The sequence below is a fragment of the Dreissena polymorpha genome, chromosome 9, assembly GCF_020536995.1.
Source record: "Dreissena polymorpha isolate Duluth1 chromosome 9, UMN_Dpol_1.0, whole genome shotgun sequence".
NCBI classification, from domain to species: Eukaryota; Metazoa; Mollusca; class Bivalvia; order Myida; family Dreissenidae; genus Dreissena; species Dreissena polymorpha.
In genome coordinates this window covers 5826552-5847505 of record NC_068363.1, presented here as the reverse complement: position 1 = coordinate 5847505, position 20954 = coordinate 5826552, and the positions used below count along the sequence as shown (strand labels likewise).

The 20954-nt window shown below is 35.1% G+C and overlaps 1 protein-coding gene across 2 annotated transcripts in view; it reads left to right on the top strand.

The window, feature by feature from the left end:
* LOC127845646 (large neutral amino acids transporter small subunit 2-like) overlaps window positions 1-20954 on the top strand; it is a 44726-nt gene that overhangs the window by 6809 nt on the left and 16963 nt on the right. Inside the window, exons 2-6 of one of the 2 annotated variants that reach the window (XM_052376677.1) lie at window positions 6298-6456; window positions 7640-7775; window positions 13705-13830; window positions 19268-19376; window positions 20098-20142. In XM_052376677.1, coding sequence (XP_052232637.1) covers window positions 6298-6456; window positions 7640-7775; window positions 13705-13830; window positions 19268-19376; window positions 20098-20142 — 575 coding nt within the window. Of the gene's footprint in view, window positions 1-6297; window positions 6457-7639; window positions 7776-13490; window positions 13617-13704; window positions 13831-19267; window positions 19377-20097; window positions 20143-20954 lie in introns of both variants that reach the window. The other variant, XM_052376676.1, reaches the window with a different exon arrangement.

Below are 20954 nucleotides of genomic sequence, written 5' to 3'. Positions count from 1 at the left end.
GTTTGCAGCCAGTAAAATAATCGTTATATAATACTCTATCCGTGAACTAGGTGACCTGAAATTTTCTTTAGACCAGAAATATGTTAAATAAAGATATTCAGCAATATAATTATGATATGTCAATAATAGATTATTAATGTGTTTTCAACAATACAATGATAAATATTATTTTAGATTAATTTAACAATTATTATTCCACCATATTGACTATTGTATTAAGCATGAGCGCGATGATTCTCGAAACTGTTAATAATCGAATCATATAGCAATGTCCGACAAACCACTAAAACAGGTTTGTTCGAAGAACGCGCCTATAAATACGGATACTTCTCGTGTGGCCGGTTGACTCGTATGTTTTAATTTAACTTCCATTCTTCTTTTGGTATTCTGTTTTGTTTCTAAAGGTTTATGACCAGCAATATGTAATAATGTAAAATAAGCCGCGAAAACTCCGCGTAACATCCCTTACTGCGTGTGATGCAGCTAAGAACTGCACAGAAAAAGACATTCGCTATCATTGATCTCATTCATTGAACTATCGTGATGCAGCTAAGAACTGCACAGAAAAAGACATTCGCTCTCCTTAATCTCATTCATTGAACTATCAACGCCGTATATCTTTTTTAAAGATATTTCTTGTTAACAATTAACCCTTTCCCCCTTTAGGAGCAAAGTGAAAATGGCTTTTGCAACCAGCATAAAACCAAAACAGCCTTTGAATAACCCCCAGACTGTTCAGGTTTTATGCTGTTTGCTGCTCATCAGTTACTTAGGGTTGGAAATGAAGCCTTTAAAACTTGAATTTAGTTTGAAAGTTTTTAAATTAAATGTAACTTTCTAAGAGACTACAAATGCCTCAAAATACATACCTAAGTGGAAAAGGGTTAAAAGTTTGTGTTTTCTCTCTGAGCCTCTAGCTTAATTGCCACAATGTGTTTTTGTGTTGTTATGGCATTTCTAGATAAATGAGGCCTTCTAAGTATACACATTACATACCTTCTCATATAATTAACAAACATGTTTTGTCTAGTTTAGTAGTTATGAGTGACTGTTTTGTCAATTCATGTACTTATTCTGGATACTGATTGATGTATGCTTTCTTGAAAGACATGAGTCTCACTCCATATTTCCCATTGTTGCAGTATAATACAATAGATTTACAGACTACAACGGATTACATGTATTCATTAGAGCCAGTTTAAATATATTGTATACTACTAACATTCAGCTGTGTTCAGTGTATGTTCAAAAAGGGAATAAGTTACTTTTGTTTAAAGAACTACCATGGTTGTTCAAACTTACTCTGAAATCATTTTTAAAGTCAAATAGGTGTAAATGATTTGCTGGCAAGTGGCAGCTAAGTCATTTAATCCTGGGGTCAAGTGATAATGATCTCACAATTAAAGTACTTAAATCACTTTGAAGCCTGACAGATTCTACTAATTTATTAAAAAACCCAGGGTCCTTAGCCTATTAAAAACAGCTGAAGGCATGGACAGTTGGACCTAAATAAACTTATTTATGTGATAGATGACCTTTTTGTGCCAGAGTTTTACTTACTGATGGGTGATGGTTGGTCATTAACCACTTACAAAAGTCTTAAGGTCAAAGGTTAATTGGCTGTCTGGATTGTGAACTTAGACTTCACTTGGCCATGACCTGCCTCTATGTTTGACCAATATTTTACCCCCAATTAACCTGAGCGGTAGTGCACGGCCATTTGGCTGTTCTCATTTTATTTAAGCTTTTGTGAACTTCTTATCTTGCTCCCATTAAAATTATTCACTGAGCTATTATAGCTATATATGAAGTGTTTATACAGTAGGCATGATATGTAAACTTTTCAAAGCTAACAAATTGTCCCTTAAAATGGAAAAGTATTATTTACCAATATCGGTTCATTTTATAAATTGCTTAAATGCTGCAAAAGACAAATCAATAGTGCGTGGATGATGCAACTTTCAGACATCTGAAAAATGTTTGAGGTTTTATTTACAACTTGTTGGGCTAATCAAAGCCAACTTGTTTGTCATTTCCAGACACAGAGACACAAATCTTGCTGCATTTTGTATTTAAGAACAACACAACCCTTAAACATACAGGTAAACATGTCAGATAGTGTCTGAGACCCGCATTAAGACTTGCACAGATAAGCTTCTGTTCTAAAAACAGGTCCGTGATGCAAGATTTGGTCAACATACCAGTAAGCTGTGACACTCGCTTATGAGTGTGAATATTGGAGCTTATGAGTGTGAATATTGGACGTGAATTGTTCATGAGAATCTATGCTTAATATGTATATGTGCCTGATCATGTGCCTGATCATTGCCAGAAGGCAATTAAATTGATTGTTAACTTATTTGATGTTGACAGACAGTAATCATTAAAGAACATGATGCAATAGTTTGCAATGATTTCATTGTATTTATTGAAGCTATTAATTCATCTTAATTGGTGCTTTCCATGTTATTGCATGTTGCTTCTGTCTTGTTGTCACTGCATGTGTATGGCAAAATATTGTTAAAATTGTGTTGTAAATTGAATAACAACATAATAACATTTGTATGTGTGCACGGCTTTAGAGTAGCTCACAGTTTAATATGTCAATCACTATGAAGTGTGAAATACACTGCCTCTGTAAAATAACTATTGTTACTGTTATTGTTAATGTGACCCTCCTTTTTAATAGCAAGTGACATCATTGTTAGCCAATACATTTAACAGCCATATTTCTAGGAAAATAGAAAACAACAAGTTTTTTTTTCGGCGTAAGCTGTATTAAGCCAGCTTTTCACCCTGACTTGACCTTTGTAAGGGTCCAATAATACACAAATAAAATTTCCCGCGGCTAGGTACGAATGAATACACTTCATTTATTCCATTGGCTGATTTGAGTATTTTGAGTATCAATTTTCGACATAAATACAGTTTGTGCGTTCACCTTTTATTTTCAGAGAATTACCAGCGCAAAAGCGTTTATACTAAAGGCTATGTTGTCATATTTAGTACTTACTTGCATTGCATTTCAACCCGCGAGGTTTCGGGTCAATAAGCGGCTATTTGTGAAAGTCATAGTTTATATACAGTTCATTGTCGGAGTTCGCAGAAGGGGTTGCGATCATTGTGTTACACCGGTCTTACTGACAATAACGTAGTGACTGTAATGCATTGCATTCCAATCCGCAAGGTATCAAGGTCAGTTTGAGCATGAGCACAATAATTCACTATACTATAATTATGCAATTAAATAAGATTCGAGTATTGCCGGCTGACCTATATGCACTCGTTTATTTTCATGTTTCTTGTGTTTTTCTATTCTGTAAATATAGATATCTGAGTAATAATATCACATAAAGCATAATAAGCCACGAAATCTGGCGCAACACCCCGTAATTGATTTGCTTATGATGTAGCTAAGAACTGCGCAGAAAAAAGGCATCCGCTACTTTTTATCTCATAGAGATAACTTTTGATCGTTCATAAACATCGACCACAATCAACGCCGTATATCTTTTTTAAAGATATTTCTTGTTTCCTGTATCATATCCTGTTGTAAACATTCAGAGTTTTAAGTGTTGTCTTTTTGTGCCAGTGTAAACATACTATGAAGTATGAACTTGTGTAGGAAAGGTTATATCAAAAGCAGAACTATATCAGTGCCATATCCTGTACATAAATTACAAAACTCTTTCAAATTTAAATTGTTTGTCAAGTTAAGCAGATAATTAATAGAATTTAAAATATTAGTAAATAATATTGCTGTTGCTCTGATCACTGTTGAGGATGATTAAAATGATGATGATGATGGTGATCAAAGGACATAAAATTACAATTTTGAATTTGTTAAACATTGCTAGTGTACTGTTTTTTCTTTGCTATTCTTTGCTTTGCTAAATTTCTGTTCAAGGTTGAGTGTGAACCTGTCAAATCGGTTTTCTTCAAAAATAGTTACATACTCAATACTCAAAATTATAGAAGTTTGTATATATGTTCTAGTTTTGTATGTTAATCACAAGGTCTCATGTGAGACAAATTAAAAAGCACCCATCCAGAACAGCTTCCTCTGTTGTTGTAGAATTTCATTTACAATCAGAGTTTAAGATAACCAATACATGTGCAACATTTTTTCGGATAAACTATACTTAAAAATCAAGATGTACAGATATTTCAGAATATCTGAGTGAGAATGAAAAATCAACCGATACAACATAACAAATGAGCCTCATTCTGCTAAAACAGGGCTTAATGCATTGCGTAAAGTCCATGATTAATCTGTTCAGTCTGCTTATCAGGGATGACACTTTTAGCCAAGACTGGGTTTTTGTATAGAAGAGACTTCTCTTAAATGAGAAATTTCATAAAAGCATGAAGTGTAGTCCCTTGGGACAATACTTAACGCACATGCATAAGGCCCATTTTCGTAGAGTGTGTCTCAAAAATTAATCTTTTACTTACATGTGTTCCCACTGACTGTATTCAAGTCATTCCTGGAATGTTAAACAGTTTATTTCTAATATTATGCATCAAGCTATTTTTTTTTCTAAGTTATATTAGTAACAATCCAAAAAAAGGGCAGCATTTATTTTTGAGCAACAAGAATGTTAGATGAGTAGAAGCCGCTTTGTTGAATAACTGGGCTAAATGCATGTAATTTGTGTCCCAGATTAGCCTGTGCAGTGTTCTTAGGCTAATAAGGAATATCACTTTCTGACTAGCATGGATTTTAGTTATGAATAGATTTCCTTTATAAAAAAAATCTTTACCTCTCCCACATAAGAAACAAAGTAAAAATAGCTTGTACAACCTGCATAAAACCAGAACAGCCTGCAAGTAACTCGCAGTCTTTTCAGGTTTCATGCTGTTTGCTGCTCATCAGTGTATACAATAACAAGTATTTTGACAAAATAACTGGATTTTTATTTCCACAAATTACTTTATATTTAATACATTATTTCAGCAAGGCCAACTAGGCCCAAAAGAACAGAATACAAAGTGTTGTAAATAGCATCTAGTAAGAAAGGTCTTTAATTAAATTGAATTTTCTGAGGGACTACAAATGCGTCAAAATACGTATCTAAGTGGTAAAGGGTTAAAATGGAAAGTTTGAAGCCCGATTTGTCTTAACCCTTTCAGTGCGGGAACCGAATTTTGAAGGCCTTTGCAAACATTTTGTAAAACGTGGCGTCTCATCAGGATCCAAACTGTTTGCTTTTCTGATAGTATTCTTTGAAAAAAATTGAAGAAAATGCTAATTTAAGAAATTCAGCAGACAACATTTTAGCAGACGACAAATTTCCCAGCATGCAAAGGGTTAAGATTGAAGCAGGTTTGTCCCAGAGCACTACTCATGTCTATCCATTACTTACTTCCATGATTATTTCTTTTCGAGTTTGACAAACTAGGGACCACAAAAGAACACACTGGTGTAATTTTATGATAAAAACAACATCTGTTGAGACACTGGAATAAATCGGAAGATTTAGGATTTGTGTAATTTCCTGATTCAAATATTTCTAATTATTTCTGCTCCTCTTGTCCGCATCTGGCAATGTCACTTCAGGCAACCTATGAATATAGATCATATTGATCAGTCATCAGCTGGAGTGGAATATGATTTTTTGTGGGAATATTGGTCTACATGAGGGTTTTGTGTTCTTGGGCACTTAAAAAAAAAGGAAACTGGTTTCAGTTACAATCACCCGATATAACCCTTTTTGGAATAACAGTTACTCTTAAATGACAAGGGCACTTCAAGATAGCTAGGATAACGGTTCATGCTTAAGTTTCGAGGCTTAAGTTTATTTTGTTTAAACATTTCTTAATAGAAGATTAATTTTGTTAAATTAAGCGTTGTTGTTCAATTCTTTACAAATGAAGACTTGCTGCATGGGCTCTTTACAGAAAGAATTGAAGGATTTGTCTTATTGTACTGAAAATCCAAATATGTAAATTGCAAGAAAGGGAAGGCTTTACTTTGTCTGAAATTTATGATAATGTCATCACTAGATCCTGTTTGTTGCCTTGTACCAGCTGTTCATGGGGGAAGGTGGGATGAAAAAAAATTAGATCCTGATAATTATTTTTGTCCCAACCTGTCTAAATGTCAATTCTAAGAAGATTTCTTTAAACAAAAAATACCATAAAAGCGGAAAATGTCGAACCTGATTAGCTTGTGCAAACTGTACAGGCTAATATGGGACGATACTTTACGACAAGCATTAAACCCCGTTCTCACAGAGCACGGCCCATATATTTTGTTTATGTCTCCTTTGAGCTCAATGTTGCCTTTGTTTTCAGGTTGGTACCGCCATCCTGGTGTGGCTGGCTTGTGGTCTCCTCTCACTGATTGGTGCCCTGTGTTACGCCGAGCTGGGAACCACAATCACACGCTCCGGTGGAGACTACGCGTACATTCTGGAAGCGTTTGGGCCGTGCCTTGCCTTCTTGCAACTCTGGGTAAAAGAGACTTGTCAGATACATGTTGCTATTAGAACCAACAGAATTGATAGTGAGCATAAAACAATACTGTTATACTTGACCTTATTTACATACTATATCTAATCAAATTTGAGGCCCAAACGTACAATTAAAACAATTCATATATTTATAATACTACAAATATATAAGCTGTTTTGCCAGTACCATATCAAAGGTAGCTGTAATACTATTAAGGATCATTAATCCTATTTCTACATAGTGCTGATAAATAATTTTGGCTGCATATTTTGCGCTAGTGGTAACCCGCCATTTATCATTCTGTCAAAAAGGCAAAGTGATCTAGTATTAGTGTTGTCCGTAGGACTGTCTGTCCATCTATCTGAAACTTTTCAGACTTACATGTTTTTATTTAAAAAAACTATATAAAATTTTAACATGAAATTTCATGGGTTAAAGATATCAACAAGGAGAAGTGCAATTCACAAGGACAATAACTTTACACTTTCATAAATAAGAGTTATTCCCCTTTGTTTGCTTTTTTGCTTTAAGTGTGATGTAACTTTTCAGGGCTATATCTCAGATATCTCTTTTTTTCCTGACAAAAATTGTTCGCCGGACGTTTTCGCCAAACGGTTATTTTATTCGCCGAATGTGCTGAATTTTTGCCATTGGGGAATCTGGCGAACGGCAGCGGGAGCCCTGGTGCTTGTGAATTATGGAGTGATTAACAAATACATGGCAGATTGTCCATGTATAGATCATGTAACACAAACTAATAAATCATTGTAATCCAAGTATGATCACATGGATCCTAAATATTTTTTTTACCTTTAAGCACATGACCACTGTCAAGTGATTTTTAAACTCTTTAAGATCTAAACATGTGACTGTGTGTTACACTTACCTTGTTGACAGGAATGACATATAGCCTGTATTAAGAATATGTAACTTCATGCTTTTGTGTTCTTTTGTATGTGCATGACTTTTTTACAGTTTCATTTCCATAATTGCGGGCTGTGGTGAATTAGTTCTAAAACATGATATTCATTTATATGTAATTGAAATGGTCACTATAATGATATATGATTGAGGTTAAAGCTTCAATCATTCTTGTGATGAAATATTTATTAGGTCTTCTTGTTTATTTATAGATGTGCTCTTAGCTATTGTACCCACATAATTAAATATTGTACATTTTCAGGTGAATCTGATAATTATCCGCCCAACAGCGCAGGCCATAGTTGCGCTGACATTTGCCTACTACGCGCTGCAGCCATTTTTCCCGTCATGTGACCCACCAGAGGCCGCCTCCAGACTCCTGGCAGCACTGTGTATAAGTATGTTCTACTCTATGTATACCCATATCTAGAGCAGCACTCTGTATAAGTATGTGCTTCTCATTCTATACCAGTATCTAGAGCAGCACTCTGTATAATTATGTTCTACTCATTCTATACTGGTATCTAGAGCAGCATTCTGTATAAGTATGTTCTACTCTTTCTATACCCATATCTAGAGCAGCACTCTGTATAAGTATGTTCTACTCATTCTATACCGGTATCTAGAGCAGCATTCTGTATAAGTATGTTCTACTCCTTCTATACCAGTATCTGGAGCAGCACTGTGTACAAGTATGTTCTACTCATTCTATACCAGTATCTAGAGCAGCATATTGTATAAGTATGTTCTGCTCATTCTATACCGGTATCTAAAGCAGCACTCTGTACAAGTATGTTCTACTCATTCTATACCAGTATCTAGAGCAACACTCTGTACAAGAATGTTCTACTCATTCTATACCAGTATCTAGAGCAGCACTCTGTACAAGTATGTTCTACTCATTCTATACCAGTATCTAGAGCAGCATTCTGTATAAGTATGTTCTACTCCTTCTATACCAGTATCTAAAGCAGCATTCTGTATAAGTATGTTCTACTCCTTCTGTACCAGTATCTAGAGCAGCACTCTGTATTAGTATGTTCTACTCCTTCTATACCAGTATCTAGAGCAGCATTCTGTATAAGTATGTTCTACTCCTTCTTAACCAGTATCTACAGCAGCACTCTGTATTAGTATGTTCTCCTCCTTCTATACCAGTATATCAAGCAGCACTCTGTATAAGTATGTTCTACTCATTCTATACCGGTATCTAGAGCAGCATTCTGTATAAGTATGTTTTACTCCTTCTGTACCAGTATCTAGGGCAGCATTCTGTATAAGTATGTTCTACTCCTTCTTTACCAGTATCTAGAGCAGCACTATAAATAAGTATGTTCTACTCCTTATTTACTGGTATCTAGAGCAGCATTCTGTATTAGTATGTTCTACTCATTCTATACTGGTATCTAGAGCAGCATTCTGTATAAGTATGTTCTCCTTCTTTACCAGTATCTAGAGCAGCACTCTGTATTAGTGTGTTCTACTCCTTCTATACCGGTATCTAGAGCAGCACTCTGTATAAGTATGTTCTACTCATTCTATACCGGTATCTAGAGCAGCATTCTGTATAAGTATGTTCTACTCCTTCTATACCGGTCTCTAGAGCAGCACTCTGTATAAGTATGTTCTACTCCTTCTATACCCATATCTAGAGCAGCACTCTGTATTAGTATGTTCTACTCTTTCTTTACCAGTATCTGGAGCAGCACTCTGTATTAGTATGTTCTACTCATTCTATACCGGTATCTAGAGCAGCATTCTGTATAAGTATGTTCTACTCCTTCTTTACCAGTATCTAGAGCAGCACTCTGTATTAGTATGTTCTACTCCTTCTATACCGGTATCTAGAGCTGCATTCTGTATAAGTATGTTCTACTCCTTCTATACCGGTATCTAGAGCAGCACTCTGTATAAGTATGTTCTACTCCTTCTATACCAGTATCTAGAGCAGCACTCTGTATAAGTATGTTCTACTCTTTCTATACCAGTATCTGGAGCAGCACTCTGTATTAGTATGTTCTACTACTTCTATACCAGTATCTTGAGCAGCACTCTGTATAAGTATGTTCTACTCCTTCTATACCCGTATCTAGAGCAGCACTCTGTATAAGTATGTTCTACTCCTTCTATACCGGTATCTAGAGCAGCATTCTGTATTAGTATGTTCTACTCCTTCTTTACCAGTATCTAGAGCAGCACTCTGTATAAGTATGTTCTACTCCTTCTATACCAGTATATCAAGCAGCACTCTGTATAAGTATGTTCTACTCATTCTATACCAGTATCTAGAGCAGCATTCTGTATAAGTATGTTTTACTCCTTCTGTACCAGTATCTAGGGCAGCATTCTGTATAAGTATGTTCTACTCCTTCTTTACCAGTATCTAGAGCAGCACTCTATATAAGTATGTTCTACTCCTTATTTACTGGTATCTAGAGCAGCATTCTGTATTAGTATGTTCTACTCATTCTATACCGGTATCTAGAGCAGCATTCTGTATAAGTATGTTCTCCTTCTTTACCAGTATCTAGAGCAGCACTCTGTATTAGTGTGTTCTACTCCTTCTATACCGGTATCTAGAGCAGCACTCTGTATAAGTATGTTCTACTCATTCTATACCGGTATCTAGAGCAGCATTCTGTATAAGTATGTTCTACTCCTTCTATACCGGTATCTAGAGCAGCACTCTGTATAAGTATGTTCTACTCCTTCTATACCCATATCTAGAGCAGCACTCTGTATTAGTATGTTCTACTCTTTCTTTACCAGTATCTGGAGCAGCACTCTGTATTAGTATGTTCTACTCATTCTATACCGGTATCTAGAGCAGCATTCTGTATAAGTATGTTCTACTCCTTCTTTACCAGTATCTAGAGCAGCACTCTGTATTAGTATGTTCTACTCCTTCTATACCGGTATCTAGAGCTGCATTCTGTATAAGTATGTTCTACTCCTTCTATACCGGCACTAGAGCAGCACTCTGTATAAGTATGTTCTACTCCTTCTATACCAGTATCTAGAGCAGCACTCTGTATAAGTATGTTCTACTCTTTCTATACCAGTATCTGGAGCAGCACTCTGTATTAGTATGTTCTACTACTTCTATACCAGTATCTTGAGAAGCACTCTGTATAAGTATGTTCTACTCCTTCTATACCCGTATCTAGAGCAGCACTCTGTATAAGTATGTTCTACTCCTTCTATACCGGTATCTAGAGCAGCTTTCTGTATTAGTATGTTCTACTCCTTCTTTACCAGTATCTAGAGCAGCACTCTGTATAAGTATGTTCTACTCCTTCTATACCGGTATCTAGAGCAGCACTCTGTATAAGTATGTTCTACTCTTTCTATACCAGTATCTAGAGCAGCATTCTGTATAAGTATGTTCTACTCTTTATATACCAGTATCTAGAGAAGCATTCTGTATAAGTATGTTCTACTCTCTATACCAGTATCTAAACCAGCACTCTGTATAAGTATGTTCTACTCCTTCTATACCGGTATCTAGAGCAGCATTCTGTATTAGTATGTTCTACTCCTTCTTTACCAGTATCTAGAGCAGCATTCTGTATAAGTATGTTCTACTCCTTCTATACCGGTATCTAGAGCAGCACTCTGTATAAGTATGTTCTACTCTTTCTATACCAGTATCTAGAGCAGCATTCTGTATAAGTATGTTCTACTCTGTCTATACCAGTATCTAGAGCAGCACTCTGTAGTCTACTCCTTCTATACCAGTATCTAAAGCAGCACTCTGTATTAGTGTGTTCTACTCCTTCTATACAGGTATCAAGAGCAGCACTCAGTAAAGTATGTTCTTTTCCTTCTAATACCTATCTAGAGCAGCATTCTGTATAAGTATGTTCTAATCCCTCTAATACCTGTATCTTATTCTAGAGCAACTTTTTAAAATCTTTGTCCGTGTCAAGTAACTAATTCATTTTCAGACCTTTTCAATGAAATTCTGCATACAAAAAGTAAAGGAAAATAAGGACAGATCCTGTTTCTTTGGCAGATTATCTAGATTGAAGTGTAATAATGATGTCATGAGATACCATTTTGTTCTTTATTCTGTAAACTATAATTTGTGCTTAAAAGGATATTCATGAATGTTTGCATACATACATGATTATTTTTTTCTCCATTTGTGCTTATTTTAAAAATACATTGATTGTGTGAATGTATTTCCTGCATATGTTTTTATAATATACAAATCATACCCATTTTTGAAAATTGATCGATTATTGAAGTTTTTTAGGGTATATATTTGACCAAGAATGCCAAACTGCTATGTGTACAAGGCCAAATATCATAAACTTATTTTGGAAGCTGAAAACCGCTTCAGTACTGGTATGAAGCACAAAACCAAAACATTTTCTCTATCGATGCAAGGTATGTTTTTTTCAGGGATTGTTATAGGCATTCATAATTTTGTTTCCAGTGCACAAAATGGTAATGAAATCGCATAAGGCGGTCTGGTTGACATTGCAGCATTGTCAATCTAAGTGTGTAGTGCACAATGTTATTGTCCTGTTTATATATTCATTGACAAAATGACAAAGTTTTGCCATGACTATGTTAAATTAAAGTTCTCAATGGTTTCTATATAGGTACTAAGATGTATTATTTCATCAACAATCCTGTGTATTGTATGAAAGATTTTCATTGTAAATACAGGCCATTTTATAGCCATGGATAATTGAGCATTTATAAACAGTCATAATCATTCCATCAGTCATGACTGACATAGAATGGAATGTTTTTGCCAATACAGGCAAACCATTTAAAAACATTTAGAACAACAATTGAAAACAATACCGGTCATTGTTAAATATAATATCATTGGAATGATGTTTATGGGCGGCTGACAATGTAACACATGATTAGCAAAATCACAAAACTTGTTCCCTCTTATCTGATCATATCATCTTATCTCTAGCCCTGTCACTTTGTGCATGGTAATCTGTTTGTGTAAGGGATTGATTTATTATACTAAGTCATATAAGCCATAGTGTTTGGTCCTGGTCTGAATTTTCCACCATCATAGTTATTGTTTAGTTATTCTATGATATTTTAACACAAAATCTGATATGTTCCAAACTATAATCTGCCTATGTTACATGTCAAATATCTAAACACAAAACAACCTACTGGCTTTTTAATGTTGTATACAACATTTTGGTGACTTTCGTACAAAACTATGAGAAGATTAAATGCAGTCATATGTGTCACATTACTTTTGTTTAACTTGAAGGTTGAGCTTAATCACAGAACAATATTCTACATGAATGTTAATGCAATACAACATAAAGAAGAATGTTCTTACATTGCCTAACATTCTTTATGTATAAAAACATGTATACGACAGAATAATTGTCAAAGTATGTAGAGTGGAAAGTAAGACTTTGATCTTATATCATGACTTTTTTGGCTTATTTTATAACAGTTATTGTGTCATATTCCCGATGCCAAAATATAATCCAAATCCAGTGCAGAAAAATCATAATAAATTGTTTGACTTTGTAATGTAAAGTGATAGAGATTCAAATAAAGAGAAATAAATACTTTTAACATTTTAATATCAATTTAATTTAATTGTTTATGTTTGGAATTTAATGTTTTTTGTAAGTTTTAAAGTTCTAAATTTATTTACAAAACTTTCTTCCCAATTACCGGTAAGAGTACATTTAAATGCTAAAATTCCAAATTCTACAGCCATTGGTCTTATTCCAAACTTCATGAGAAAGAGCCCTGCGTATTCTTTAACTGAATATGGTTTGGAAGTTATCAAAATATGTTATTGCCTAAAGAGTCTAGACTGTTCATGTTAAACGTATTCATAATGCCTGTGATAATTTAAAATCCTTGTTTAAGAAGTTTGTTATTGCTCCATAATATGTCGATTGTGTAATTGTACAAAACCTGTCTTAATGGTAACCACATGTTAACAGTAATTGAAATTAGCCAAGTGTGCAAGCCCTGCACTGGTTAATTTTTAACCAAAATAGCACAGATTCAGGTTTTCATATACAATTGGGCTTGTATGAATTGTTAATTTTTTATCACTGCATTTATGATGCCCTGAATAATAAAACAATATTAATTTATTTCAGGCATTCTCACCTTTGTCAATATATACAGTGTAAAGGCTGCAACCAAGATTCAGGACATTTTCACGGTGGCAAAACTGGTAGCACTCTTGTTAATTATTGCCACTGGAGCAGTGATGATTGGCATGGGTAGGTACACCATCACTGTGGTGACTTTCATGTTGTTCTACCACTGTGTTTACACTGTTTTCCGTTTTCTCGTTTTTCCCAACTCTAGGTATCTTGACGTTTATCAATATCGTAAGTGTGAAAGCTGCAACAAAGATTCAAGACTCGTTTACTATCGCTAAACTGTTGGCCCTATTGCTGATCATTATAACGGGGCTCGTTATGATTTGCAAAGGTATTTTTGGTTTGAAACAAAAGAGAGAGATAAACAAGAAAGAGAATAATGCATACTAAAACTACATAAAAACTACACTAAATTAATTATTCAGAATTTTAATATATATATTCATTTTGGGACTTTCATAATCCAATCGGGCAACATACAATACAAAAGAAAACTGATTTTGGGCATTATTTAAAACTATTTAAGCAGTTATATACATGTAATAATAATGTCAAAGGTCATACATTTATTTAATATATAGTAAGTTTACGTGTAGATTAAAATAATATATTGAATTTATAAGAATTCTTTGTAAAGGTAATTGCATTATAAATAAGCCATTATTATTGTCTTACTAGACCTGTAGCAAATGCTTTAAGTTATTTTAGTGGATTACAATTGGAAATTATCATATTAACCAGTTCTGAGTTTATTTGAAAGTTAGCCAATCAAATAGCCGTTTTTTGGTTGTTTGAAGGGTTGTTTTTTTAACCACCTTGGATATCATGTGTTGGTTATTGGTAGCAACCATATGCTTATGTGTATAAAATCCCATTACCATGACAATAATAATATTAATTATGTACAGCTTGTGCAACACCTAAGCTTAATGCCAGTACATTATTTGCACCAAAGTTTATTGACTTTAGTTTGTTCTGATGGACTTTTCTTTGACTAATATTTTTTACCTGAGTAAAAGTGCAGTCATACCATTCTCTAGAGTATTGATCTGCAATAATGATGCATTTTGTGCCAGACAAAATACAATAACAGGAAGCAAACATTATTGCTATGGCAAGTGAATTGATTACACAGTTGTTCAAATTTGAGATAACATTCAATTGTTCTTAAAACATTGATTGCATTTGTTTAACTTTCAGAGCTTAACTTTGCTAGCATTCTTAATAAATTGTGCATAATAGTGTATGGTTTTGTATAGTTTCTGACAAGTATATATCTATGTTCCTTGATTTGATCTAACGATAGCAGGGGCATGTATAGTCCATTGTGTGTGGGTGTGATAAGAACAGATGGAAATAATGTTAACATCAGCAAATCTCATGAACATGTTTGTGAATATTATTATATAAGAACAATGAAATATCATATCATGGAACCATGTATTATTGTCAAAAATATATGGGCCATGCTCTGTAAAAAGGGGTTTTAATGCATCTTCATAAAGTGCCGTCCCAGATAAGCCTGTGCAGTCTGCGATATTTTCCGCTTTTATAGCAGTTTAAATTTCAAGGAAGACTCTACGTCATGAAAATCCAGTTATGGCGGCAAGTATCGACCCTGATAAGCCTGTGCGGACTGCACAGGATAATCTTTTAACACACTGTACGAACATGCTTTTAACCCCCGTTTAACAGAGCGCAGCTCATATATAGATAATTTATTTCCAGAACTCAACATAAGAAAAAAATTAATCTTATGGTAAGGTTTCGAATAAAGTATGTATGGCAAATTGTAGAGGAGGTATACTCCACGTCTGCCTCCTCCTAATCTGCCTCAGGAAGTGCACGCCTTCACTGTGTTCCTTTTAAGATTAATATTCAAGTATTGTTGGGCTTTAAATACTGAACACATCATCAGACAGACCGGCTGTTCCCACTGTTACATAATGCATGAAAGCAGTGGAGGGGGCACTGAACATTAATTCTAATTACATGTACATGCATTGCAACTACAGGTTTTCTGACTTGTACAAGGAGCATACACTGTTATGTTTGGTGACAGTTAGCTTTGAAGCTTGTACATGTTATCTGTATTAATTATTTATTACATTTAGATTTTTTTATAACTTTTCATAAAGCAATGCCCACAGGCTAACCAGGGACAACACTTTCCGCTTTTATGATATTTTTCGTTTAAAGAAAGTCTCTTTTTAACAAAAATCAAGTTTAGGTGGAAAGTGTCATCCCTGATTAGCCTGTGTAGACTGCAAAGACTAATCTGGGATGATACTTTACCCACATGCATTAAGCCCCCATTTCATAGAGTGTGGCTCACATTGTTTTGCCCCTTTCTTGTGGTTTATTCATAGAAGTTCTCCTCAGTTTAAACACATAAAAATATTGCCAGTACTGTTGCAAATAACATGCCAAAAATAAGAAATCTCTCGTCTATGAGGCACATACTGATTAATGTAAGTTTATGTCTAGCCTTTGAAGTCATTCTTTTGTACCGCAGAAACAAACATTACTTCATGATTGTTACATGATTAGTTAATTATTCAGATGAAAGCCAATTGAATGCTTTGTTTCAGTGCACCAATTAAACTTTGGCTCATGATGTGGTGGTTTTTTTTTTCATACAAATATGAGGCATTTATATTAATTGCCAGTCTATCATCAATGCAAAAGCAATGCTGTTTTCAATTACTTTTACCTGATCGGAGATTAATGGTGTGTGGTTGAAAGATTTCTTGTAGTCATAAGATTATCATATCTGGTAACATTGTTATCTTATGAAAATGGTTGTGTTTATTTCATTATCATCCAGCAAAACCAATGTCTTTAATACAAATGTAGGGAAAGTTCATTTTTCTTTTCATAAAAAACATAATATGATAACCAATGCAAAAATTCTTAATGGTTAGCATTAAGAAAAGGCTAGTAACATTGTATCACCCAGCTAATGGGTTACTTGATGACATGCCCTATTAATTACTTTGAAAAAATACTTTGCCCAGTGTGAGAATGCTCGCTTGTGAACTCAGCTCCTTATCTTGATAATTAACATTGTCACAAACATTGGAGAAAACTTAACAAACAGAGCAAAAAACTATTTCTTCCTATATTTTCTTTTGTTTTGTCACTTTAATAATTCCTCAAATAATCTTAAAAGATAAAAAAGACCATGAATACAAAGTCTTGTAACCCAGTTTTACATACAGTCCATTCTCGTTATCTCGACATCGTTTTCCTTCTTTAACTATATTAATAAATAATGCTTATCTCGATTTTCGTTTTGTCGAATAATTCGATATCTCGTTATAAAAATTTCTCCCGAGTCCCGATTTTACATGTATTTACCGTGGTTTATCTTGAAGTGCGAATAACTGTCCCAGTGTCGGCAAAGGTGAGAAAAATTTTCTTTGATACTTCACCGTCCCTCTTCGCCCGGCTCCTCCCGATACTGTGCCGTAGATAATTGATCCGTTAATTGCATCAATGACCACACGTGTGTAATGTCGTTAGCCATTTACACTTGAGTACAGCCTGTCACTTTAACTGTTTTTTAAACTGCAATTAATACACAGACTGCCGAAAGGCTGTTTTTTACAAACTACATTCCAAAATGCAGTGAGTTATATTTTTGCGTTTATAAACCATCGCAAATTTGCAGAATTTAATTCTATCCTTGAACTCCAATAGTCATTATCATGGCCAACTTGAAAATCTAATCGCGTGAACTTTGCATTTCAAACAACACAATGTACATGTGCAGTTCAGTATTCCGGGACGTGATTTACACATGGTCAGATGGAAAACCCTGGTCTTGACTGGACGTCAATTACAGCAAAACTTTAAATAGCTACATTACCGGATATTTAATCGACAGTTTAGAAAAATGATAACCGCATGTGTTCATGCAATTCTGTAACACATAAAACGTCATTTTAAGATTTTAAATAGCAAATTTAAGCGTGCCTCGTAAAAACGTGTATACATGTATATCAGGTTATCGAGTAGAGAGTATTATGCCACACGGTAACGGCTTTAGTTAGACCACTTCGCAGGCATTTAGGTGTTAAAAACAATGTACATTTTTGTCTCATTATTTCTTTGAAAACGCTAATCGTATATCTCGAACTCTCGTTATCTCAATATTTTGTATAGTTCCCGCCTACTTAGAGATAACGAGAGTAGACTGTATTGTTATTAACCTTTCTCAAATGTTTGTAGTGAGCTTTTGTGATCAGCTTTTTGTCTTTCCTTTGTTGTGCTTTGCCTGTGGACAACATTTGCCTTGTTACAAATTTAAGGTTAAACTTAACTGTCAACACTCTAGCAGTCACATTTATTGTCCAATCTGCATGAAACTTTGTCAGAACATTTGTCATAATGATATCTCTGCTTTGTTGGAAAATGGTTCCGTTTAGTTAAAAAACATGGCAATCAGGAGGCAAGTCAGTTTTCCTTCTTTGGCTGTAGTTAAAACTTGCTAACACTCTCTGAAGTCATATTTATTGTTCAATCTTTATGAAACTTTGGCAGAACATTTGTTCTAATGATATCTTGTCTGAGTTCGAATATGGTTCCGGTTTGCTGAAATACATGGTGAACAGGGGGCAGGGCAGTTTTTTCTGATATTGCTATAGTAAAACCGTATTAAAATTCAAGAAGTCACATTTTTAGAATAATCATCATAAAAATAAGGTCAGACCATTTGTCCCAATACATTCTCTGCGGACTTTGAAACTGGGTCATGTGAAAAACTAGGTCCCAAGTCAAATTAAAGAAAAGAGCTCTACTGTATAAGTCACATTTTATATATAGTCCAATCTTCATTAAATTTGGTCTGAACATTTAATTTAATTATATATCAGCTGATTTGAAGTAGTTTAGTTTCTTTTTTATGCCCCCCTTCGAAGAAGAGGGGGTATATTGCTTTGCTCATGTCGGTCGGTCGGTCAGTCTGTCGGTCCGTCCACCAGGTGGTTGTCAGACGATAACTCAAGAACGCTTGGGCCTAGGATCATGAAACTTCATAGGTACATTGATCATGACTCGCAGATGACCCGTATTGATTTTGAGGTCACTAGGTCAAAGGTCAAGGTCACGGTGACCCAAATAGTAAAATGGTTTCCGGATGATAACTCAAGAATGCATACGCCTAGGATCATGAAACTTCATGGGTAGATTGATCATGACTTGCAGATGACCCCTTTTGATTTTGAGGTCACTAGGTCAAAGGTCAAGGTCACGGTAACCCAAAATAGTAAAATGGTTTTCGGATGATAACTCAAGAACGCATATGCCTAGGATCATGAAACTTCACAGTTAGATTGATCATGACTTGCAGATGACCCCTATTGATTTTGAGGTCACAAGTGCAAAGGTCAAGGTCACGGTGACCCGAAATAGTAAAATGATTTTCGGATGATAACTCAAGAACGCTTTTGCCAAGGATCATGACACTTCATAGGTATATTGATCGTGACTCGCAGATGACCCCAATTGATTTTCTTGTCACTAGGTCAAAGGTCAAGGTCACAGTGACAAAAAACGTATTCACACAATGGCTGCCACTACAACGGACAGCCCATATTTGGTCTTAATGAACACTTTAGGACCTAACACTTTCTTGTGCTTTTGTGCAACTAAATTTGCCTTTCTAACATTGCTGCCCACAAGCATATTATTTCAGTTTATGGTTGGTTTGTATATTTTGCAATATTATCCCACATTTCTAACTTTTTGTTGGTGCATATTTTCAGGTGAACATGAGTACCTGGTGAATGCGTTTGAGCCCATGGACGGCGCCAAGCCGGGAGTCGGATCTGTGTCCCTGGCCTTCTACAGTGGCCTCTTTGCCTATGCTGGATGGTATGTGTTGCCTTGGATATGTGAAGACACTGCATTTAGAGGTTGTTTTATCCCTTTAAACAAAGTTTGAGGCACTCAGATTGTTTGTTGTTGATCTGTCGTTATAAAATGTTGTGCAAACTACATGTACAAGATAAAATCACTCAAGCCCAGTTATTATGAAATTAAAGTACAACTTTGTTTAGAGTAGTTTTTATCCTCAGTTTAACATTCAGCACATTTTCTTATATTTTTACTTTTACTACATTCAACAAGTTCTAGTGTGTTGTAAATAATGAGTCTCTTATATGAGTCGTCTTCTGAGAAAACTGGGCTTAATGCATGTGCGTAAAGAGTCGTCCCAGATTAGCCTGTGCAGTCCGCACAGGCTAATCAGGGACGACACTTTCCGCCGAAACAAGATTTTCGGTAAGAATGGACTTCCTTTAAACGAAAAATACCATAAAAGCGGAAAGTGTCGTCCCTGATTAGCCTGTGCAGACTGCACAGGCTAATCTGGGATGACACTTTACGCACATTCATTAAGCCCAGTTTTTCTCAGAACTCGGCTAATATAAGCTTAAGTTCCTGTTAAAAACATAATTTCTTTTCTTTTCAATCTGTGTATACATAGAAATTGTTTTTGTAACCATTAGGTAAATATCAGAATGCTGTGGCTTTTATTCAATCAAAAGATATTCTGTCCAACTGCTATACTAATAATGCAATGATTTAATTGCAGGAATTTCCTCAACTTTGTAACAGAGGAGCTGATTGATCCATACAGGTGAGAAATAAATCAATTATACATATTTTACGCATACATGCCATACGTCCTGATCTCGGCGGGACAGTCCCGCTTTTGGGCCCTTTGTCCCGCCGTCCCGATATGAGACGATTTGTCCCGACATTCGTAAAAAACGATGTAAGGTCTATAGGTTCCCAATAAAATTCGCTATTCAAGCTCTGTTTCGCTAACACTAACCCCCGCTTATCCCTTTATTGCCCCCAATTAACAATCCGATTCTACTTATCGTGTGTACCAGTGTTGTTTATGACACCTTATCAGCGATTTATCGGCTAATTATTGATTTCATCAGGCATTCACACCATGGTGGTCTTCAAGATAGTGGTCGCTTATTGCTATCGATAGTTGTATTATAATGAAATAAATGTTGAAAATGTAATATATTTTTGTAATTGTTTGAAACGGTTTACAAAACAATTGTTTTGTAAAATTAACTCTACGTCATTAATGAGTCTTTTACATTCAATGTTTAGTTCCAAAATAGCGGGATAATCCGAATGTGCAATATACCAAAATCGCAACAAACAGTGCAATAAGTGATACCCATCCTGTCTAGTATAATTGGGTGTAATTGTAATAAAAACAACGAGGTGCTATGCATGACAGTTTGACCCTACTCCAATTAAGCTAAAAACCACGAGGTGCTATGCATGACAGTTTGACCCTACTCTAATTAAGCCGCGACAATTAACAAGTAACAAACTGCGCATGGATACATGCTTAAAAAAACATCGCAACAAACAGTAAAAGTGGTACCCATCTTGTCTTGTGTTATTGTAATAAAAACAACG